The sequence below is a fragment of the Bipolaris zeicola genome (genome assembly GCF_000523435.1).
Source record: "Bipolaris zeicola 26-R-13 unplaced genomic scaffold scaffold_193, whole genome shotgun sequence".
NCBI classification, from domain to species: domain Eukaryota; kingdom Fungi; phylum Ascomycota; class Dothideomycetes; order Pleosporales; family Pleosporaceae; genus Bipolaris; species Bipolaris zeicola.
Window position 1 is genome coordinate 16236 of NW_006912242.1, and position 23423 is coordinate 39658.

The following is a 23423-nucleotide window of genomic DNA, read 5'->3' on the forward strand; positions in this document are numbered from 1 at the left end:
TCATTCTATTTTAGGGTGTTTCTAGATTGCTACGTACGCTCTTCTCTGCTCATTATCATGCTCATTTCCCTAAAGACTTCTCGGTCTTTCTCACATGTATATGATAAAATCAGTGAAATGAACAGTCTCCAAACAGAAATAGACAAGACAGTCTCGACAGTGTTCAAGAAAGTAGTGTTAGCAGGACAGCTGCATGCGCCAGAGATGACAGCCATTGCTTCTACTGGCTACTCCTCATATCTCTCTCATCAAGAACAGTGGTTTCTGCAAGCCGCGCATATATGAATGCATAGGCAGCAAGTATATTAGACTAAGCAATTACAAATCGTGAGGCCAATGCGGAATACGCTATAATGATACAGGAGAGCAGACCAGCACCCAGGGGACTATAATGTCCAAATCCGAAAAAACGCCTCTGGTCAGACATAAATACCCATTGGGTATGTTTCCCAAAAGCAGAATGCCAAACCACCCCGAAAAGAAGACCATGGGTCTTGTAAATGCGCAGATAACACCGGATATATGCAAATGCAAGCGACTGCATCATGTCATGTCATGCCTCTCCATCTTGGCTCACGTACTGGAACCAACTCTATCTCCAGAACCCTCGCCGCGCTTACTGAGTTTCTTCTTCGCTTTTCCCTTCTTCTTACTCATAGGTTCGCTGGGTGGTGAATGCGTTCCCCGACTGCCCCCCTGGCTCTCTCCTTGCTTCAGGCCCTTGACCTCCTGGAGCATGTCACGGAAGCCTTCCTCCAATGTCGTCATTCGTGCGAGCATAATTCTGCTCATACGGTTCGAGTCCGAGTCATTGTCGCTACCCTTTTGCTTCTCGCGCGCCTTCATCCTAGCAGCCATTTCGAATTGCGTCGTGAAAGATGCGGGCAGTCCACTGAGGTTGCCAAAATTAGGGTTGAGTGCATTATCTCCAATGTCCGACGCTAGGTCCAAGGCAATTGCGTTGAAAGACGGTTCTCGCGTCAAGTTGTCGTTTAAGAGCAAATTAGCCGAATTCTTCCGTGGTGGCATGATCGCACGAGGCCGAGAGCCGGGAGCGGGAGGAGGCAGTACCCGCTTAGGTGTACGTGCACCCGTCCCGCTTGAGCCCTCCAAGCGACCTGGAGTGACTGTTCCTGTGGCTGTTCCACTGCGATTACCAGTCTTGGGCCGTTTCTCGGGTGATACTGCACGAGATGTGCTCATTGTGTCCTTGATGGGACTAAACAAGATGGTGCTCGTAGATGTGTTTCGGTTGTGCGTTGGTTTCAACCGCTTCTTGCCAGGTGATGTCGCCTTGCTCTCCATGAAACTGGATTCTGACGGTGCAATTGCAATTCCTGAAGAGCGCGTCTGCGTCCGCTGAACGCCAGTCATAGGCGTACGGAAGAACTCATCCTCTGAAGACTCGTATCCAGTCTGGGGCCTCTTACTCTCTTTTGGACTGGGCTCACGTCGAGGAGTAACGTTTTGATCGGTACTGGCTTGATCGTCTTCATCATCTCCATCGGCATCAGTTTGCTGTGGCGCTTCCTCCATGACCGCCTTGTCAGCTTCGGGTTCCGACTCTTCTGCAATGGGACCACTGAAAGGTGTCACAAGCTCATCTGGATCCGACACAACAGCCCTCGCGGCAGCGAGTGGATGCTTTCGCCTTTGCTGACCGGAAGTTCTGGCCCGTCGCAAATAGGGCCGCTGGCGACCCTCAAGTCTATCCAGAACTGACCGTGAATCATCCTGAGGTGGTGTGTTTTCATCATCGTTGCCCATCTTTCTCATCCAGTCCGACACAACATTACCAGAATTCCTTCTCGGGGTCGGATACCTAGGAGTGGGCTGGAAGCTAGGGTCGAGGTAGGGCCTACGAAACACTTCTTCCAACGCCTGGTCTTTTTGGAACGTGGTAACAGAAGGCTCGCGCAAGCGGGGGCTGAACAAGTCTACGGGGCCACGAATGCTAAACGCGGGCACGGGGGCTTTTGACTCTGCCCGTCCTCGCCTCTCGACAAGATCTGTTGGGCCATATGCAAGATGAGACAGAATAAGACGCTCGTAGACGAAGATGACGAACAGGATGGGAAGATGGGTCATCTTGATGATGAACCGGTTCATGCGTAGAAACTTTTTGAACGGCATCGTGTACTTGAGCGGGATTAATAACCATCCGATGATGTTAGTGGGTGGAATATAGGAAAACAGTGCATCCGACTTGACCATGGAAATCGTGTTTACGGCGAACAAGAATTGATGCTCCTCATCAGCATTCTTGACGACGGCCATGAACGAGTTTGTCAAGACTGTGATGAGGATGGTCACAACAAGGAAATGACAAATGAAGAGAAATAAGGCAAGCAGGGTTTTGCCAAGAAAGTTCATGTCTCCCCAGAGGTCCCAGGCGGCAGGGCTGAATCCCATGACGAGCTGGAAGATTGCATATGCAGCATTTGAGGGGCCCAGATCTCGCTTGAAAGCCAAGCTAAAGGCAACGAAGAAACCGCTGCAGCTGATAATGATCAGTACAAGCAGCGCAACCAAGTCAACAGCCATCATCTTGAAGGCAATTAGTAGCTGGGAAAAGTAACGGTAGTGATCCAGGGCAGAGAAGAGTCGGGGAAACAGCAAGACTGCCGTCGACCCCAGTACGTCATACGCCATGGCTGCAACTCTGGTGCTGCTAACGTCTGGCATGAGGATGCCGTATAGACGCAGAATATAGTATGCCATGAACATGAGCAGAATGCCTAGATCAAAGGCATTCCACACACTCATAATGTACAGACCAAAACCCTGTTCTGAGAAGCCCACCACCTCATCGAGCATATAACCGGCGCTCCAAAACCAAAAGAGAACCTCGAGTCCAGTGATGTCGTCGGACTTTTGTGAGAGTACGGCAAGAAACAGGCCCAGCATAATGGCAAAGGAGAGAGTTGAGAACAGATTGCGGTAGCGAGGAACTCGTAACCGGGAGAGTTTGAAAAGCGATGCATCGTGGGGATCGTATAGCGTCACTGTTCGTCGAAGAATTGTACCGGGCTGGGCCAGAGGAGGGGAGGGCTTGGTGGGTGGCGCACGGCGAGAGGGACCTGTTCTTGGCGAGGCGGCGCCAGAGGCATTGGAGCTGCGCGCTTGGGGGGAGTCTGGCTTCCGGTGCAGGCTATCGGCAGTGGAGTGGAAGACGATGGTGCCTGCCCAGATAGCCTCGAGCTGGCGCACAACAAGCGGATGGGCGAGGAACTTCTTTGCCTGAGCGCGAATGGCAATCTCGAGAGTCGAGATGCGCGCAGAACGAGGCCCCTGTCTGGACCAATTTCGGCTGCCTGGGGTCATGTTGCCGCGTCCCGGCATGGTCAAGCCCTGCAAGGGATCGAAATCATAGGAGAGCGCATCAATCAGCTCACGGGTGGAAAACTCCTTGAGCAGCCTCACGGCCAGCAGCTCGCATATCAGGGCACGGGTCTTGCTAACCCCCACGTTGCCAGGATTCTCCTCGCCCTCCTTCTTGAACTGCAGACAGTTTGCGAGCAGGCAGTAAAGCAGTCCGCGCGAGAATTGGTCGGAGCGAAGTTGCTGCTGGATGGGCTTGACGAGGAATTGTGAGACCTGGGGGGAGCGCAGTTGGTCCCAGGAGAGTGTCGTTTCACATCGCTGGACGAGAATGATGCGGATGGCGTGCGTGGTGTTGTAAATGGGAATGCGATCTGTATGGGGTGTCAGGAGATTTGAACATGAACGGCATCTAGAGGGTGCGCCTACCCAAGATTTCGGGGGAGAAGACTGGCAGCAAGGGTCCGTCGCGCTGGCGGCGCTGAGGCTGGTGCTGGTGCTGGTGCTCGTCCTCGTCCTCATACTCGTCATCGTCGCCGTCGCCGTCGCCGTCGAAATGGGCTACCGCGCCCGGGTCGTGGTCGACATGGTCCGACTCGTCTCCATTGTGGCGCCGGCGGTACCTGCCGATTGCGGCGAGCAATGGTGTCGTCTCTGAGGGCCGGCGTGACTTTGAGGCGAAGAATGAGGAGAACATGGAGAGAGCCTCTTGTCTCCGGGGGCGTGGCGTCTGTCGTCAAAGTCGGAGCAGACCGAGGGGAGATGGGGAGGTCGGGAGGGTAGTCGGGGCTCGGTGGGTGGAGATGCTAGGCCAGGTTTCACCACGGGGTGGGAAATGAGGCACAGAAGAGGAGGATAAAAGCGCTCTTGCCCATTTTCGTGCCGCACATGGTCCACTGCCCAGATTTAGGCCGTCATGCGGCATCGTGCCGTCGAGGCATCATGAGGAAGGGTGAGACGCGACCGCCATGTCGCCTCGTCCATGTCCACCCACGGCTATGCAGCCAATGGCGGGCGGCGCGCACCACATGCAGCCAGGGCGTGCGAGCGTGGGCGGCGCGGAGGGCAGACGACGGCCAGGTGAGACAGGCGCAAATGCGACCACGGCCTGCTCCAGTACACCTCTTTTCCTTTTCGCCCCTCGTCATCGACACCGGATGCCTGCATGGGGGTTGGCTTATCGCTCAAGTGGCGCGTACATCTGGGGTGCAGCATGCGCGCGCCCTCGACGGCCTGGCCTACACTACTCGACTTGGACGTTAAAAACACCTCAGATCTTCACATGCTTGGCTGCCCGGGATTCTTACTTTTCGCAGTGCTAATGCTAACCACTAGGCGCAAATACGCAATAGGACCCCGATGCCTCGCTCCCGTCATGCTCAGCCGCAAGCCACGGAATGCAAATGCTTCTGTCCTGCCAAATTGGACATCTGGCCATGGGGGTGCCGTCATATGCCCCGCGCGGTCTGCGAGCATCTAGACGACTACTTCCCAGATGCTGCGACGGGGCTCACTGCTCGCTACCATGCCGACGCGAGAGCCCTGCATCTTGCCTCGACAAGCACGATGACTAGATCTGTCTATTCCTAGTGATATATCCACTGCCCATGTACGATATCCCATTTGTCACCACCCTCCCGCTATCGGGCTTTGCGCGCGGCCATCGACGGCCTACTTGCTTGCAATGCCCATGTCTGCTCCCTCACCCACCCACCCACGCCGACAAAAAAAATGCCGCCGCGCGTGCAAAAAAGAACCGACGACGGTGATGTCGTGCTGCAGCTGAACCGTTGGATCCTGCGCACATCATGGACTCCACTGCACCCCCCCGAACTCCGTCATTGGCAGTGCTGGCGAGAGACTGGCGACTTGGGATGCACACCGCCTTGCCACACCCCTGCGATCCCTTGCATCCAGCACGATGCGTATAGCGTCTCTGTCCATGTCCGAGTAGGCGCAGATCCTGCTTGAATACAGCAGGATATGCTTGTTTGTCGGCCTGCTGCATGACCACATACGTACGTACATATTTATCTCACACACTCAGGACTTCGCGCCGAGGCACAGTGTAGTAGCAAAAATCCATAGTCCGAACATACATCGGACATGAGGGGCAGGCGGCATTCTGCCTTCTCTACTATCGATAAGCCCATGTCACGTGCACTCTTTGTTGACCTTTGACTTCTCAACATGTACTTATCACCCTGGCCCAGAGACATCAAGCTAGGACGTTTGCGTATGTCCAGGCTGACTCGCCATCAAATCATGACATTCCGTTTTTGTAGAAAAAAATGTCTACGTACACATGCAGTGGCCCAGATACCTCGATTCGCAGGTTCGGCACCGCAACAAGCCTCGTCATTCGCCCAGGTGGGGCAGACCAATCAACCCCGCCATACACCTGCAGCTAGGCCGCTTTCGTTTTTTTCAACTGCAGTGAGGCTCCGAAACTTTTTTTTTTCTTTTCTGTTGAGCCTTCAAGAACTCTTCTCTCCCCTCAAATTGCCCGGCAGTCTCGCATCCCCAGGGTTCCATAGCCCTAGAGCTGTCTCTTGTATCCTCAATTATGGCATCCCTGCCCGAACCAAGCCACAATCTGGCACTCGAGCTTCAAGATGGCTACGTCTGCTTTGGACAAAGCTTTGGTGCCGACAAGAGCATCTCTGGAGAGCTTGTCTTCCAGACTGGTATGGTCGGCTACCCCGAGTCTGTAACAGATCCTTCATACAGAGGCCAGATCCTCGTCATTACATTTCCTCTTGTGGGCAACTATGGCGTCCCGTCTCGAGAGGAAATGGACAGTCTGCTCAAGGAAGTTCCAGCACATTTCGAGTCTAAAGAGATTCACATTGCTGGACTCGTCGTGGCTACGTATGCCGGCGAGGAATACTCCCACCACTTGGCCACCTCTTCGCTGGGTGCATGGCTCAAGGAACAGGGCGTGCCCGCCATCACTGGCGTCGACACGCGAGCGCTGACCAAGCGTATCAGAGAAGAGGGAAGCATGCTGGGACGTCTTCTGCAGAGGACTGCACCAACACCCTCTGCTGCTCTCACCGAGGGCGAGGCCGACTGGAGGAGCAGCTTCGAGCAGATCGAATGGGTAGACCCTAACAAGAAGAACCTTGTTGCCGAAGGTACGTTCTCCCTGCTTCCAAAGTCATGCCATTCCTGACACTCTCTAGTCTCCATCAAGGAGCCAAAGCTTTACTCTCCCGATCACGCCACTGCGCTCAAGCACCCCTCTGGCCGTCCTGTTCGTGTAGTAACCGTTGACGTGGGTCTCAAATACAATCAATTGAGATGCTTGGTACGAAGGGGAGTCGAAGTCCTACAAGTACCTTGGGACTACGACTTTCCCAAGCTTGCCGGCAAGGATTACGACGGTCTCTTCATCTCCAACGGTCCCGGTGACCCAGCCATGATGGAGTCTACAGTACAGCACATCAAGACTGCCATGGATGAGGCCCGAACCCCCATCTTTGGTATCTGTCTTGGCCACCAACTGCTCGCTCGAGCGGCCGGCGCCAGCACAATCAAGATGAAGTTTGGTAACCGTGGTGCCAACATTCCCTGCACAAGCTTGCTCACTGGAAAGTGCCACATCACCTCGCAGAACCACGGATATGCCGTCGACTCCAAAACTCTGCCCAGCGGCTGGGAGGAGCTCTTCGTTAACGCCAATGACGGCAGTAACGAGGGTATCCGACACCAGCAAAAGCCATACTTCAGTGTGCAATTCCACCCTGAACACACACCTGGCCCCCGCGACACGGAGTACCTCTTCGATGTCTTCATCAGCACCATTCAAAAGGCCATGACTTCACCAGAGGTCATGTCACAACCAGTCGAATTCCCTGGTGGCACTTTCGAGGAGAACAGGAAGCTCACCCCTAGGGTCGACGTCAAGAAGGTCCTTGTTCTTGGAAGTGGAGGCTTGAGTATTGGACAGGCTGGAGAGTTTGACTACTCTGGTAGCCAAGCTATTAAGGCTTTGAAAGAAGAGGGTATCTACACTATCCTGATCAACCCCAACATTGCCACCATCCAAACCTCAAAGGGTCTTGCCGACAAGGTCTACTTCTTGCCTGTCAACGCAGACTTCGTCCGCAAGGTCATTCAGAAAGAGCGACCCGATGGTATCTACGTAACCTTCGGTGGTCAGACTGCACTCCAGGTCGGTATTCAGCTCAAGGATGAATTCGAAGGTCTTGGTGTCAAGGTTCTTGGTACCCCAATTGACACCATCATCACCACTGAGGACCGCGAGCTCTTTGCCCGTAGCATGGAGTCTATCGGAGAGAAGTGCGCCAAGTCTGCATCTGCAAACAACGTCGAAGAAGCCATGAATGCAGTCAAGGATATTGGCTTCCCTGTCATTGTCCGAGCTGCATATGCTCTGGGTGGACTTGGTAGTGGTTTCGCCGACAACGAGCAACAACTTCTCGATCTGTGTAACAAGGCTTTTGCAGCCAGTCCCCAGGTGCTCATTGAGCGCAGTATGAAGGGATGGAAGGAAATCGAGTACGAAGTCGTTCGTGATTGCCGAGACAACTGCATCACCGTTTGTAACATGGAGAACTTCGACCCGCTCGGTATTCACACCGGAGACTCTATTGTCGTTGCACCCTCGCAGACCCTTTCGGATGCCGACTACAACATGCTCCGAACGACTGCCGTTAGTGTTATCCGCCATCTAGGTGTTGTTGGTGAGTGCAACATTCAGTACGCACTCAACCCATTCTCCAAAGAGTACTGCATTATCGAGGTCAACGCCCGTCTCTCGCGTTCTTCCGCTCTTGCTTCCAAGGCTACTGGATATCCTCTTGCATTCGTCGCTGCCAAGCTCGGTTTGAACATCCCTCTCAACGAGATCTCCAACTCAGTCACACGCTCGACTTGCGCTTGCTTCGAGCCATCGCTTGATTACGTTGTGGTGAAGATCCCTCGCTGGGATTTGAAGAAGTTCACCCGCGTATCGACCCTTCTCGGCTCATCTATGAAGAGTGTCGGAGAAGTTATGAGTATTGGCCGGACGTTCGAGGAGGCTTTGCAAAAGGCTATTCGTGAGATTGACCCCAGTAACCTCGGCTTCAATGAGACTCCTGCCTTGATGGAGATCGATCAGGAACTGCAAACTCCTTCCGATCAGCGCCTCTTTGCTATCGCTAATGCTATGAAGGCTGGATACAGTGTCGACAAGATCTGGGAAATGACCAAGATCGACAAGTGGTTCCTCAGCCGTCTCAAGTCTCTAAGTGACTTTGAGAAATTGATGGCGGACTACGACACTGTCAGCATCACCAAGCCCTTGATCAGGAAAGCCAAGCAACTCGGATTCTCTGACCGCCAACTTGCCAAATTCTGGGCATCGAATGAGCTCGCTGTACGCCGTGTACGTGTCGATGCTGGCATTTTCCCTGTTGTCAAGCAGATCGACACCGTCGCTGCTGAGTTCCCTGCGGTTACCAACTACCTTTACCTCACATACAACGGCACTGAGAACGACATTAGCTTCAATGATAAGGGTATCATGGTGCTCGGTTCCGGTGTGTACCGTATCGGATCTTCTGTTGAGTTCGACTGGTGCTCCGTCCGTGCCATCCGCACATTGAGGCAGCAGGGCTTCAAGACCGTCATGTTGAACTACAACCCCGAGACTGTATCCACTGATTACGACGAGGCCGACCGTCTCTACTTTGAGTGCATCTCTTTGGAGACTGTGCTGGACATCTACACCATTGAGAACTCGAGCGGCGTAGTCGTGAGTATGGGTGGTCAGACTTCAAACAACATCGCCCTACCGCTGCACCGTATGAACGTCAAGATCCTTGGTACTTCACCAGAGATGATCGATACTGCGGAGAACAGATACAAGTTCTCTCGTATGCTTGACCGTATCTCTGTAGACCAGCCTGCCTGGAAAGAGCTCACAAGCATTGAGGAGGCGACTGAGTTCTGCGAGCGGGTATCTTACCCTGTCTTGGTTCGTCCTTCTTATGTCTTGTCTGGAGCTGCTATGAACACTGTCTACTCGAAGCACGATCTGGCCAATTACTTGAACCAAGCGGCAGACGTGTCTAAGGAGCATCCGGTCGTCATTACAAAGTACATTGAGAATGCCAAGGAAATCGAGATGGACGCTGTTGCCAACAAAGGTACGATGATCGGACACTTCATCTCTGAACACGTAGAGAATGCTGGTGTTCACTCTGGTGATGCCACTTTGATTCTACCTCCTCAGGATCTTGACCCCGAGACTGTGAGACAGATCGAAGATGCCACTCGCAAGATCGGAGCAGCTCTCAACATTACAGGACCGTACAACATCCAGTTCATTGCCAAGGACAACGAGATCAAGGTCATTGAGTGCAACGTTCGTGCCTCCCGATCTTTCCCCTTCGTCTCCAAGGTCATGGGTGTCGACCTAATTGAGATGGCTACCAAGGCCATGGCTGGTCTGCCTGTCCAGGAGTACCCGCCAGTCAACATTCCCGCAGAATACGTTGGTGTCAAGGTTCCCCAGTTCTCGTTCTCTCGTCTTTCTGGTGCCGATCCTGTTCTTGGTGTAGAGATGGCTTCCACCGGTGAAGTTGCTTGCTTCGGTCGTACCAAGTACGAAGCATATATCAAGGGTCTCATTGCCACTGGCTTTAGGCTGCCAAAGAAGAACATTCTCCTCTCGATTGGTTCGTTCAAGGACAAGTTGGAGATGCTTCCATCAATTGAGCGCCTGCACAAGATGGGCTACAACCTCTTTGCCACTGCTGGAACTGCCGACTACATTCAAGAGCACGGCATTCCAGTCAAGTTCTTGGAAGTCCTTTCTAGTGGCGAACACGACGAGCAGAAGCAAGAGTACTCGCTCACGCAGCACTTGTCCAACAACCTTATCGATCTCTACATCAACCTGCCATCAAGCAACCGCTTCCGCCGACCTGCCAACTACATGAGTAGGGGTTACCAAACACGTCGTATGGCCGTCGACTACCAGACTCCATTGGTCACCAATGTCAAGAACGCCAAGTTGCTGATCGAGGCGATTGCTCGCCACTACGACATGGAGGTCAGCAAGGTTGATTTCCAAGACTTCACTGTTGCCACCGGATCCCACGACCAATCTTCTGGAGCCAATTCTAGCCTCAACGCTTCATTGTCTCTATCGCAGCTCCTCGCGAAGTCCCCATTCAAGCGCCAGAGTATCACCTCCGTCAAACAATTCTCCCGAGCAGACCTCCACCTGCTGTTCACTATTGCCCAGGAGATGCGTCTGGGTACTCAGCGACAGGGCTGTCTCGATATTCTCAAGGGTCGTGTGCTTTGCACAATGTTCTGTGAGCCATCTACCAGGACTTCAGCTTCTTTCGATGCTGCCATGAAGCGCTTGGGTGGTGAGGTTGTTGTCATCAACGAGTCTGTCTCTTCTACCCAGAAGGGCGAGTCTATCGCTGATACCATCCGCACTTTGGGCTGCTACGGTGACGCCATCGTCCTCCGTCACCCATCTGAGGAATCCATCGACATCGCCACCAAGTTTTCTGATGTTCCAATCATTAACGCTGGCAATGGAAGCCGCGAGCACCCGACCCAGGCCCTTCTCGACATTTTCACCATCCGTGAGGAGCTCGGAACTGTCAACGGCCTCAACATTACCTTCGTTGGTGACCTCAAGTATGGCCGCACTGTGCACTCCCTATGCGAGCTTCTTTCTCACTACGACGTTACCATCAACCTCGTCTCTCCAGAGTCCCTCGTTATGCCTTCGGGTGTAACCAATGCTCTCAAGTCACGAGGTCAGCTGAACAAGGTTTCCAACGAGCTCACGGACGAGATTGTCGCTTCTTCGGATGTCATCTACTGCACTCGTGTGCAGAAGGAGCGTTTCCCCGATGTGGCCAGCTACGAGGCTGTAAAGGACGCGTTTGTCATTGACAACAAGTTGTTGAAGGGGGCCAAGGAGAACATGATTGTCATGCACCCACTGCCCAGGAACAACGAGATCAATGAGGAGGTTGACTTCGACCCTAGGGCGGCATACTTCAGACAGGTAGGTTTACAATTGTCAAAGATGAAATGCAAGGGCTAACATTTGTACAGATGAGATACGGACTGTATACCCGCATGGCACTGCTCGCTATGGTCATGGCACCGTAGATGCACAGTAATGTGTATGAGTTTCATGGCAGGCGTTTGACGGTTTTTTTTAACGAATACGAGCAAAACAGCAAAAAAGTTTCCTTTTTTTTGTTTTCTATTCCCACTGATTCATTTTGCTTTTCCTTTTGGGGTCTATTCCGTGGTTTCGGGATAGGCATACAGACTGTAGATAGATAGTCAAAAGCATTTCCACGGAGTCGAGTCATAACAGCATGTAAGGGTATATGTATGATGTATTTTTCTTGTAATCAGGGTAGGGGGGAGCTATTTCAGTTTTATTTCAGTCTATTTTTTGTTTTTTCTGGCGTTTGGGTTTAGGGTTAGGTTTGGGTCATTATTAGGTTTGGTTGGGGCGGATTCGGATTAGCTCGGTTGGGCAATGGTTTGGTGCATCTTGGAACACAAACAGGTTATCCCAGGGAAGGGATCTGCATTGGGACGGAGTTTTTTTTTGTTGGCTATTGGAAAAGAGAAAGTAGTCGATTTCAAGACTACTGATGGCGCAATTGGAAAGGGAAGAACATATACGCCAGACGCCTTGCCACTTGGTAAGAACTATAATGAAGAATACTACAGGCACGTCTTTAGAGCGTGTGTTGACGTAGGCACAAAAGCCTGCTTCATTTCCAGTCACATGGTTTTGCTTACGGGTCCAAGACATGATTCAAGTTGCTCGTTTCGAGGAGTGAAATGGTTGTAAAGGATGTGGTAAGAGGGACTTAGTGACCGAGGCATCGGCTCCATCCTGTTCAATGTTAGTGGTCCATGGTTTCCCAAATCAATCGGTTTCCAAAGAGAGAGAGAGAAACATACCAGGCAATCCGCATCCAAAGCCAACAAACAAATAGAGCAAAAAGATGACGACAAGGATCAAAAGCACCATGAGCTTGACGTTCTTCCACCACATCCTCCTCTTCAATGTGCGACTCCTGACCCTAAAGTCCCTCGCATTCTCACCAAGTCTCCCCGTCTTGTCCACCAGCACACTCATATGCTCACCCCTCTCAAGTACGCGCTCAATGTTCTCAGTCATAATCTCCCTCACACCCTCAATCTCGCGCTGCGCCGTCCTAAGCGCATCCTGCTGCCCGGCCTGCGTACTCCCCTGCTCGAGCATCAACCTCTTGAGCGCGCCATTAAAACTTGCGCAGCCATACGGCGGCAAGTCATGAAAGTTTGTACTCTCGGGCTCGAACTCTGCAAAGAAGCGCTTCTCGAGCGTGGCGAGGAAGCCGAACGGGATGCGCTGGCCGAGCTCGCGCTCCGCGATGACGAGGAAGGTTAGGCCGCCGGCGGTGGCGTGGGAGGCGGGGAAATCAGAGGGCGACTTGACGAGGCAGTGGATGAAGAATTTGGACTGGTCGATTGTCTTGTGGGCGGATTTGTCGTGCGCGATGCGCGGGAGGACGAGCGAGACGAGCGACGATGCGTTGGAGGAGGCGGAGGCTGTGTGTTCGGCGAGGACGGTGGTGTTGTGGGCGATGCAGGCGCTGGTGAGGGGTGTTAGTTATGGTGATTGGGTCTGAGAGAAAGGGGGGAGACAGGAGTGTCGTACTATAGCAGCGGCGAGGACGATGATGAAGACGCCATCTTTGAGGGAGGTTACTCTTGGAGCCGGGACAAGGCTGGTGCTTGATAGATGGATAGGATTGTGTGTATCTTCAGCTTCTATTCCGATGCTATGTCGTAGGTCACGTATGCGATCTGGGTTCTCAATAGAGTATATGCCTGTCGCTGGTAGCTGTGTGGGTCTAACCGGGGAAAGCTGGGAGTGTGTCGCAGGCACAGGATGTCGGATTGCTGCGCAAGACGCAAGGACAAGGCGCTAAAAGCTGGGGATAATGGCTAACCATGTGCGTCATAGGCCAAGGAAAGAAAGCCCCCAATCAACTTGCCTTGCGCGCTAATGCATGGCCCGAAAGATTGAGGACCGTGGTCTTACATTTCACTTTTTTGCTTTATTCAAAAAAAAAATTGAAAAACATATACAACGTGACTTCGCGTATCTTGCGCGTGCGCTTGGATTGCAGAGTGGGGGGCACAGACATCACGTCCACTTGCTGCTCGGTGTTGTTGGTGCGCAACCTTATCGTACTACATAGTTTCTGATTACTTTTCTTATTCCAACATCCCTCTCCACACACCTTTACTTCAACCTCCACGTACGCACACACCTCAGCGCATTGAAGCCACCATGGTGCGCGTAAAGAACCGCTATCTAGTAGTCAACTTCCTATACCCAGAGCCCCCCACAAAGACCAAATCCAAACTCCCTGCCGTAATTCAAATCCACTCGCCCACGCCCGACGCGCTCAAGCCAGGCTTCATTGTGCGCATGATACGGGATGGAGTCGAAGAGCTATTTGGAGATTATGGGTCTGGCATGGTAGCTTCTGGGTTAAAAGGTACCTTGCCTTTTTCTTCATCTCTTAGTTATACATATGCATGTGCATGCGCTGTCGCATACACTACAGTAACTAATACTCGACCACTCAGTGAACTACTATTCCCCTTCAACCAGTACAGCCATAATCCGATGTCCCCGCGACCACTACGAAATGGTCTGGGCCGCCCTCACATACACTACGCGCCTCCCGCGGCCCCTCGATACGCCCGTTGTGATTCGAGTGGTGCGAGTTAGCGGGACTATCAAAAAAGCAGAAGAAGAGGTTATACGGCAGTCGCAACTGATTATTAAGAGAGCGAGAGAATGGGAGGGCGAGGGACAGTTGCCTATGCTGCAGAGTGTGGAGAAGGCAGTGGAGAAAGAGCGGAGGGGAGAGGTGCAGGTGCTCGCTGAAGTTGATGATGAGAGTGATAGTGATAATATGAGTGAGTAGGTGCGGATTCCAACTTGCCTGGAAAGCAAACTCTTAGGTAAACTCGCTTGGTGTGCGATACGCAAAAGCGCATCGGTTCTGCAAGACTGGCCGCTGCATATTAGGTATATGCATAGACCTGTTGCTCCTCACCGAGGACAAGGACCAGTCATACGCTTATAGTTGAGAGCTGTAATATTCTCCTCAATCGACACTCGCGTGCTCACTCAGTTAACATACGTTCGAGTCTACCCTGTCAACTGCGGTACGCAATCGACAATACACCAAATCGTCACACACCGTTCCATCGACACAAGACAGTCGGCGAGTATACATGACAGCGAATCTATTATACACAACCTCTATGATACATGTGGTGGAAAAAAAAAGGAAACTTGCGCTCTTCTACATGAAAAAAGCATGGGACCAGATCAACGTCTTAATTGGGTCTAAGCATAGCAATCAGAGTAGCAGTAATAACGGCTCCCGCCGCAGCGCCTTGCAAAACCGCAGTCGTGTAGTCGATTCTCCGCATGGAAATGACACGCTCGCTGAGCAAGTCATTAGCAATATATTGTGCCTTTTCCTGCCAAGTCTCCAGTCTACTGTAGGGATGATAGGATGGAGCGGCCTCCCTAGCGACGGTGACTTTCTCCTCGGGCGTCAAAGTCTCTTCTTCTGGACTGAATTCAGTGACTCCCGGCACAGGCTCAACAAGGGTTTCTGCGACAACATCGGGGACAACTTCTGGCTCTGCGACCGCTGGCAACTCTTCAATGACCTCTTCGACCTCTTCCACTGTAGCAGATTCAGCGGGCATCGTAGGCGTATAAGCTTGCTCAACAACCCTCTCGACCTCCCTCTCCATGGCTGCAGGTCCCTGGCTGCTAAGAGTGGGTGTTACAGCCGCTGCAGCCGCCGCGGATGCAGCTTCGGAAGCAATCTTCTGTTGCACCTCCAACGCGTTCTTGATCTCCTTGACCATCCTCTTTCTCCTCCAGGGCTCCAGAATTGCCAGACTGAGCAACAGCAAGAAGATATTGACACCCATCAGTCCAAAGGTAACCCAGGTGCTGTTCCTGCGGATAGTATCACTCCAGATTTGTTCCTCATGGTACTGTGCACGCTCTCTCTTTTCTAGCTGCGCCCGTGCATCCTCCAAGGCATTCTCGGCGTTTGCAACGGCATCCTTTGCTTCGCGGACGGCCTGGTCGTTGAGGTGCTCGGATCGGATAAGAGCCATGTAGCGTTCGAGATCGCCATTCGACCACGAGTGTTTCCGTTCGAGGAGAGCGACGACTTCTTTCTGCGAGGTGGCCTGGTGAGCGAGGGCAGTATCGAGGGCTTGTTTGGCAGCGTCAATGGCCGAGCGGCGGGCCTTTACGAGCTTTTCTGTCCTGAGATTAGAGCTAGTTTCCTCAAGAGTGAAGAAATGGCGTACCTTGTTCTTTGATTTCTCTTCGCAGGGCTTCCACTCCTGAGTAGTCGGTACCTGTGTATGTGTTGACCTTTTGTGTTACTACGGCAAGCTTGGGTAGCAGTTCATCCATGGCATCAGAGAAGCGCTTCAAGAGGCTCCATCTCTGCCTTTCACGGTGCGAAGGCAAGTGCTCATCGGGTACACGTGCAATGGTATCTGGGGACTCGGCTTTCTTGGGTTGTTCTGGTTCGGGCTCTGGTGGGGGAGGTTTGGAGGCTTCGGTAGCCGGTGATTCCTTGAGTGCTGCTACCGAGCTCTCGGCTGCTCTCTGAATGGCTATCTGATCCTCTAATAAGGCATTGAGTCTTCTCTGTAATCTTTCTTGGTCTTCTGGCGATGGCGGGGGTGCAGAAACATTGGGCCGTGGTTGTGCTGGGGGCTGCGGTTGTGATGGAGCTTGTGGTTGTGGGGCCTGTGGTTGTGCTGGTGCCGCGGCCGGTGGCATTGCGATGGCATCTGACGGTTTTGGCGGCTTTCCTCCTTCTTCTCTCCATCTCGTCGAGCTCGAGAGGGCACGTCGCTGCCATGTCTCAGCCGCATTGATGGTTAGTTGCAGCCTTGGATCCCATCTTGGTGCACCGCCAGACAACGACAGGCGATGTTGGCATGGCAGACATGGCGACGACGCGGTGCCCGCACGGCGAGTGAAAAGGCGGAGTGAAGAGGCTACCTTGTTAGTGACCAGCTCGCGTGAAGCATTCCGAAGCAATGGCCTCATTGCTGTCTCTTGCCTTACATCAAGAGCGCAGTGACGGGGACGACGAATGACGAAAAAGCACCAGCCATGCGGACCTCCGAAGCGCTCTGACGTGCCAAGAGGCGTGGGGTTGTCCTCGACGTGTTGAGCCCCGGCTTGCCCATTCAGGCTGTACCTAGTGCCGCTCGAGTATTTCAGGTATTGGCCGAATGACTTAATGTACATCATTTTCTATCTTTTGTAGCCCCTCAACTTTTCCCTACGACATTCACCCGCTTCATACGTTCAAGATGGGATCTATCGATTTGGCAGAGTTGCCCGCTATGAAGAGCGACCCCAAGGTACGTAATGCTACACCCCGCTCGACATACATACTGACATTACGAGACAGTTCATTTTCTTCACCGACTTCGACGGCACAATCACACTCCAAGACTCAAATGACTTCATGACCGACAACATCGGCTATGGCCAGGAAAAGAGGCGCGCAGGTAACATTGCCTGCCTCAACAACGAGATCTCCTTCCGCGACTCCTTCCGCGACATGATGGACAGCGTCACACGGCCCTACGACCAATGCATCCAGTACCTCGTCGACAACATCAAGCTAGACCCAGGCTTCAAGGCCTTCTTCGAGTGGTCGCTCAAGAACAACATTCCTGTTGTAGTCTTGAGTTCCGGCATGGAGCCTATTATCCGCGCGCTGCTTGAGAAACTCGTCGGGCCCAGCGCAAGCAAGATGCAGGTTCTGGGTAACTATGTGGGTCCCCGCGAGGGCAAGAGCATCAACGAGGAGGGTGGATGGCAGATTCTGTTCAAGCACCCTGACTCGGGTTTCGGCCATGACAAGTCGATTGAGCTGCGCAAGTACTCGTCGCTCCCCGAGAACGTGCGCCCGACTATGTTCTACGCTGGCGACGGTGTGTCAGATTTGTCGGCTGCGCGCGAGACAGACCTTCTGTTTGCGAAGAAGGGACATGATTTGATTAGCTACTGTGCTCGCGAAGATGTCCCCTTTACAGTCTTCGAGGATTGGTCCGATATCCTGGCCAAGTGCAAGAGCATTGTCGAGGGCAAGACGACGGTCCAGGCCGCGGCCAAGGAAGGCTACGAAGCGTACAAAAAGGGCGAGGCTGGCCTCAAGAAGTAGATGGCGGGCTTGTGGGGAGGGATTTAACCGGAGAGACAGAAAAGCTCTCCTTATCCGGTTTCCACGCCGCGGCGCAGTTGATTCCCAGACATTCTCATGCTTCCCCTTTTCCAGACGGATCGCTCCGGATGTAGTGCCCGCAGTAGTGGCTGCGGCGTAGTTGTGAACGGCCCGCATGTGTGGGGAGGAGGAGAAAGCGCTGCGATCTCGCAGGTGACTGCGACAAACGCAAACGTCTTTACACGATTACACAAGACGATAGACATGATTTACACGATAGACTATAGAAACCCACAATTTCGGTTTACACATGATTTGTTAGTATTTGAAACTAGAATAGACTGGTTTGTCTACAATACCATTCTGCAGAATAGCGTAACAAAACTGAACGTCCGTTGAGTGGGTATATCTCGCTATGTAAGGAAAAACAAAAAATCAACCTGATACATATGAAATTCTTCTTTTCCCCATATCATCATCGACTTATAGCTACCTCAGTGGTCTTTACGATCGTCAAACCTCTCTGTACAGACCTCCGCGGACCACATCGTGCCTCGTAACTCTCAATGCTATCATCACTCTCCCTAGCTGGACTTCCCATTCTCTCAAGACCGCTTTTACCTCGTCCAGCTACGACGGTGTATGTGTCCTTGGCGAGCACTGTGTCTTCACCGTAAGGGTCACGTCCTATCGACTGACTACCTTCGCTCATATTCTTCATGACGAAGCTATCGCTGTTCTGCTGCTCGCTCTGTTTCATATACCCCCTTGAGCGAAACGGTGTGCTATTGAGGCCATTCGAACCGGTTGTTCGGCCTCTTGTGGCTATGGACCGGACTTGTCCGAAGAAGCTTGCGAAGAGGGGTTTAATGGTTGGAAGACAGGCGGCGATGATGCCAACGTGCATTTCTACTCTGTTTTGTTGTGACGAAAGTTAGTGTTAAGCCCTTCAAGGGTTCTAGTGCGTGATGCAAGGACGTACTGTTGCCAGATGTAGTACCAGGATCCATCGCCGGACCAATCTTTTACTTTGAAGAAATTGGCTTGCATCGGTGTCTTGTAGATTGCTATAGCAGAGGCGAATAGACCAAGACCCAAGATTGTTGCGAGACCAATGCGTGTTTGAATAGTGACTTGGAGCTTCCAGACCATGGGTATGGGAATCAGGGCGAATATCAGATCTGTGGCGATGTTGATGCAAGAGTTGAAGACACCGACATTTTTGAAGATTGTCGCATCATAACATTTTGCTTTGCTGTGTTTGTGTTAACCATTACTTTGAACTATACCAAGACTTGAATTGGTACCAACCCCATTGGCGGACGCATAGTGAAGTCCCAGCCTGCTCGTACAGGTATACATTGGAATATAATGGCGAACGTCGAGCCAATCGTGAAAATAACAATGAAAACTGGGCGATCAATCAGTCATTGTTGTGAGCAAAGCGGAATTCTCCAACCAAATGTTACTTACTCAGCATGCCGATCAGGAATGGTCGCCATCTTGTCCGGTCTGCCAGCCGGAGCAAGAAGAGACCGATCGATAGCTTGATGAAGCTGTATCCGGCAATGATGAGAATCGAATAGAAGTACATGTACTTGAAAAAGAGAAAAGTATTCTCCACTGGGAATGCTTCGGCGTGTTTTCCCAGTCCAAGATTAATGACTGTCAAGAACAGACCCAGTGTTGTTATGCTTATGCACTGCAGACGTAGATGTCAGCGATATGTTCAGCGAACAAAGGGGTTATCTGAATTTCCCAGAGTGGTAGACATACTACTGCAACCAACATCATAATGTCTGGTTTAGTCGGTTAGTGACGTTCGGCGATTCTTATACGTGAGTGGTGTTACATACCATCCCAACCGAATGTTTTCAACATAAAGATTCGCACATAGAACCGTAGAAGCACCGCAGTGGTAGATAATGCGAACAGGGGACCCTCTACGGCCATCAAGTGGGCAGCTTGATTCTCTGCCATATACTCTGGTGATCGCGCTGGCGTTGGGGGAGGTCCCCATCCCTGCCTCGAAATGAGATGATGATAGGCCATGTTGAAAATGTGCCCTCAAAGGAAGCAAAATGGACGAGAAGACTTTTTCTAACAGAAGACAGACATGTACGTTTTCATGGCTCTGCTCAAAAAACGCCCCATGACCGTGTGCCCGAAAGTGGCACGCAGACACGCGCAGAGTGTAAAGACTGTGCACTACAGTAAACGGCCACATCTGGATCAGTATTGGTCCGGGCCAAAACATGCTTCTCCGTATATGCAAGCTACATTGTTTTAATGTCAACGCTACGGCTCGGCTGTGTTGCATAACAGGGGAACGGTCGGAGTGGCGGGCTGTCTGCCCAATCATGATGTTTGTGCCAACGGGATTGCAAAGCTTGATACCGAATCCACTGGCCTGCCGCTATGTTGCTACAATCCGAGGATCAAGACAGAGTCCCTTTATTCCTTCTCCTCATGCCTTGGAAGAACCCAAAGACGCGGTGTTGCGAGTACATGTACAGACTGCTGGCTGAAACACTGTCATACCTCTAGTCTACATTGCAGTGTATTCTAGACATTCGGTGAGTGGCTCATGGACATCTTCGTCATTACGAACTTGGCACGTGCTGCTTTTGGATAATCAGGACCAATATCGACAGCCAAAATTGGAAGAACATGTCTTCATTCGGAGCAAGGAGCGATGCGGGCTCTGTCACTCTGCACTTGAACACTTTCTACCAGAAAAATGGTAACACCCATATTGAGAAAATCATGGGATTTTGCAGCTGTTTCCCTTCCTACTGGCCTTTGTTGCGATTCTTTGAAAACAGGATGTTGAAACTGTAGGATTCATCACAAGAATGCGGTAGATTCTGCGAACGGTTGCGGAGGAATTGCCCAGTAGAGGGTAAGGCTCGGATGCTAGTGTGTTAGTGAGGGAAAAGTCTCCATATACCAACTACCAATCCTGTAGCCTATGGCTATAAGTTACGCATCGTCGGCGCACCGGACTTTGCCATACCCACCTCGTACGACTTGAGTTTTGCTAACACCGCAGGTAGTGGCGTGAACACGGCTGCAACACGTGTCTGAGCAAGTCTACCCGCAGGCTAGTGGGCTGAGCAATCTCCGGGCTATGCAGGCTGTCAGTTGTGAGATGAACGGATAGGATGTGGTCGTGGAATGATAGGACGCTAACGGTTCAGGCGAGCGGGCAGCGGGGGCCGGTTCCGCGGGCAACAACGGCGCTTGAAATTATCCGCGGCGTAGCAATTGGTCATAGAAAAGTAGCATGCTTATGCGGGCCGCCACACCCTCTTCCCCCCTCCCGTTCATCGTCCCATCTCTTTGCCGCTGATAGGGCCTTTGCCAAGTATCTCTGATTATACTCAAGTATCGTGGCCAAGTATGATCAGAAGTGATTGACGCGCCAAACTCCCTGGTAGGTATTAGTGTATGAGATCCGCGCCGATCGGACTATATACTACGAATTACAGTACCTAGGCACAATCCTCAGGTACCACATCCCAATTTCTTCCCGTTGGACCCGCCCCTAAGCTCCGCACGATGACACCGGTTAAACAGATGAAGAGAAAATACAGTCTTGCGTGAGCGTTGTGGAACCACAGCCGCCACACGGCTCGGGGCCTGTTCAGTGCAGCGGCGTAGACATCCCAAGTTTTTTCTGACCTATCCATTGCCCTGTCCCTCGATAGACCCGTAACCGAGGCTTCCAGAATCTGCTCCCACATCTTACCTGCATTCACAGCCTCAATGCCTTTTTTTCCTGTCCTTCACATGGGGCCGAGACTCAGGCGAACCCACGTGTTGCGGAGTTTAGAGACGCCCCTTTGGATCCTACGAGGCGAGCTCGGAATGAAGGATCCATTTTGGTAGTAGTGGTAAGGTAGAAGGAGCACCAAAAAGGTTTCCATCCCATTTGGACCATTTGAGGATTGCGGGCGAATAAATCTTTGGTATGCGATACATTCTCACTGACTCGAAGGCTGTTCGGAATCAATGAACCGAGATTCGGGGCCTGAAAATCACTGAATGTTAGTGCTGTTGGTAGTCAGATTGCTTGATTGGACTAGATGAAGAAAGGTGTTGGTATGCACGCTGGAAGTATTTGAAGGCTCGTGCAGCCTTGCATTGCTAGGCAGTGCTTTTGTCGTCTCTCGCTTTCGCCTCTCTCATATCTCAATATAATTCAGTAATAGCCCACTCGGACTGGCATCGTGTCCGAAGTCATATTCAGAGCAGTCGGCGGTTTCAGTCGTTCACTCGTCTTGATCCCCCCAGGCCCCCCGAATACCTGAATACCCAGCTTTACCCGGTTCGAAACGCGATCATGCGTACAGCCGCACTCCTTTGGCTTGCACCCGCAGCGTTGGCTAGCGCTATTCCTGCGCTCGAGGAAACTTCTCCAGCCGCATCATTTGACAAGAGGCAGAATGTTTCTCCGAACATCTTGGGAGGAAAGGTCCTTCAGGCAGATGTGTACGCTGGAATTGCTGCCATCAACCAGCAGATCTTCCAGGCCACACAGCAAAACGAGCAGTTCAAGAAATGCAACCCCTTGAACATTGTTGTTCGCAAGGAATGGTGTGTATCTCAGCAAAGTGGCAGAAGACATGTACTAACATATTCAGGGCTACCTTCACCAAGCCGGAGAAGACCAATTACATTCAGGCGGTCCAATGCATGTCCAAGCTACCCCCGAAGACGCCCAAGGCCGAATGCCCGGGCTGCCGGAACCGATACGACGACTTCGTAGCTGCGCATATCAAGCAGACGTTCTCGATCCACAACACTGGAAACTTTCTTCCGTGGCACCGCTACTTCACGTGGGCATATGAACAGACACTGCGAAAGGAATGTGGCTACAAGGGCTACCAGCCGTACTACAACTGGCCGCGATGGGCTGACGACCCCATCAAGAGCCCTGCTTTTGACGGCTCTGTCACGTCCTTGAGTGGCAATGGTGTGCTTGGATGCACTAACCAAACCTTTTATGGAATTCCAACGAATGCAGAGCCGAAGATCAAGATTCCCAAAGGCAGCGGTGGAGGCTGCGTAGCCTCTGGACCCTTCAAGGACTGGAGCGTCAATCTTGGACCCGTCTTCACGGACTCGCTCTGTGTACCTCCCAATCCAATCTCTGACTTCACGGATCCCAACATGGGGCTTGGATATAACCCCCGTTGTCTCAAGCGAGACATTTCATCGTGGACATCCAGACAGTGGACCAATGACGAGATGGTAGTGAAGCTGCTCAATAGCCCAGACATGAAGACTTTCTGGACCGACATGCAAGGTGGTGATCCCTCTTTTGATAATAACTTCATGGGCGTGCACACTGCGGGGCACTTCCACTTGGGCGGTGATCCTGGATCGGATTTCTTCACTTCTCCCGGTACGTCTTCATGTTGTATGTGTTTGTGTTTCCGCCTGCTAACGTAGAAAAAGGTGACCCATGGTTCTTCCTCCACCACGGACAGATTGATCGTGTGTGGTGGACGTGGCAAAACATCAACCCTGCCGAGCGTACCAACGCCATCTATGGAACTACCGTTATTTCTGACCCCACCGCGCCTGCAACTAAGCTCACCGACAAGATGACGTTGGGCTATGCCTATCCAGTGGACATTACGGTTGCCGATGCGATGACTACGATGGGAGGACCTTTCTGCTACACGTACATCTAGAAGTGCCGGTTAGAGGCTTCTTTGCTATTCGTGTGAATAATTTCTAGTAGATAGTGCATTGCCATTGGAGCACTAGAGGAATAAAAATAAACTTGGC

The 23423-nt window shown here is 52.1% G+C and overlaps 8 protein-coding genes across 8 annotated transcripts; 4 read left to right on the top strand and 4 right to left on the bottom strand.

Annotated features, from left to right (window-relative positions):
* Positions 1-573: 573 nt before the first annotated feature.
* On the bottom strand, positions 574-4018 carry COCCADRAFT_8074 (uncharacterized protein; the record flags this gene model as incomplete). Its single annotated transcript, XM_007717725.1, has 2 exons — positions 574-3695; positions 3751-4018. The coding sequence occupies 2 exons, from the start codon at positions 4016-4018 to the stop codon at positions 574-576; spliced, it is 3390 nt and encodes a 1129-aa protein (XP_007715915.1).
* Positions 4019-5887: 1869 nt separating this feature from the next.
* On the top strand, positions 5888-11475 carry COCCADRAFT_8075 (uncharacterized protein; the record flags this gene model as incomplete). Its single annotated transcript, XM_007717726.1, has 3 exons — positions 5888-6458; positions 6507-11368; positions 11419-11475. The coding sequence occupies 3 exons, from the start codon at positions 5888-5890 to the stop codon at positions 11473-11475; spliced, it is 5490 nt and encodes a 1829-aa protein (XP_007715916.1).
* A 722-nt stretch (positions 11476-12197) lies between these two features.
* Positions 12198-13068, bottom strand: COCCADRAFT_29215 (uncharacterized protein; the record flags this gene model as incomplete). The annotated part of the gene is made up of 3 exons (XM_007717730.1): positions 12198-12223; positions 12292-12968; positions 13034-13068. The coding sequence occupies 3 exons, from the start codon at positions 13066-13068 to the stop codon at positions 12198-12200; spliced, it is 738 nt and encodes a 245-aa protein (XP_007715920.1).
* A 604-nt stretch (positions 13069-13672) lies between these two features.
* Positions 13673-14318, top strand: COCCADRAFT_29216 (uncharacterized protein; the record flags this gene model as incomplete). The annotated part of the gene is made up of 2 exons (XM_007717731.1): positions 13673-13883; positions 13975-14318. 2 exons carry the CDS (start codon positions 13673-13675, stop codon positions 14316-14318), a joined length of 555 nt encoding a protein of 184 aa, XP_007715921.1.
* A 418-nt stretch (positions 14319-14736) lies between these two features.
* On the bottom strand, positions 14737-16222 carry COCCADRAFT_8078 (uncharacterized protein; the record flags this gene model as incomplete). Its single annotated transcript, XM_007717727.1, has 2 exons — positions 14737-15689; positions 15739-16222. 2 exons carry the CDS (start codon positions 16220-16222, stop codon positions 14737-14739), a joined length of 1437 nt encoding a protein of 478 aa, XP_007715917.1.
* A 542-nt stretch (positions 16223-16764) lies between these two features.
* Positions 16765-17624, top strand: COCCADRAFT_105692 (uncharacterized protein; the record flags this gene model as incomplete). Its single annotated transcript, XM_007717741.1, has 2 exons — positions 16765-16815; positions 16866-17624. The coding sequence occupies 2 exons, from the start codon at positions 16765-16767 to the stop codon at positions 17622-17624; spliced, it is 810 nt and encodes a 269-aa protein (XP_007715931.1).
* A 475-nt stretch (positions 17625-18099) lies between these two features.
* Positions 18100-19676, bottom strand: COCCADRAFT_105673 (uncharacterized protein; the record flags this gene model as incomplete). The annotated part of the gene is made up of 6 exons (XM_007717742.1): positions 18100-18538; positions 18607-18879; positions 18936-19035; positions 19098-19326; positions 19401-19423; positions 19481-19676. The coding sequence occupies 6 exons, from the start codon at positions 19674-19676 to the stop codon at positions 18100-18102; spliced, it is 1260 nt and encodes a 419-aa protein (XP_007715932.1).
* A 2293-nt stretch (positions 19677-21969) lies between these two features.
* On the top strand, positions 21970-23326 carry COCCADRAFT_8081 (uncharacterized protein; the record flags this gene model as incomplete). The annotated part of the gene is made up of 3 exons (XM_007717728.1): positions 21970-22223; positions 22271-23034; positions 23088-23326. The coding sequence occupies 3 exons, from the start codon at positions 21970-21972 to the stop codon at positions 23324-23326; spliced, it is 1257 nt and encodes a 418-aa protein (XP_007715918.1).
* Positions 23327-23423: the final 97 nt, after the last annotated feature.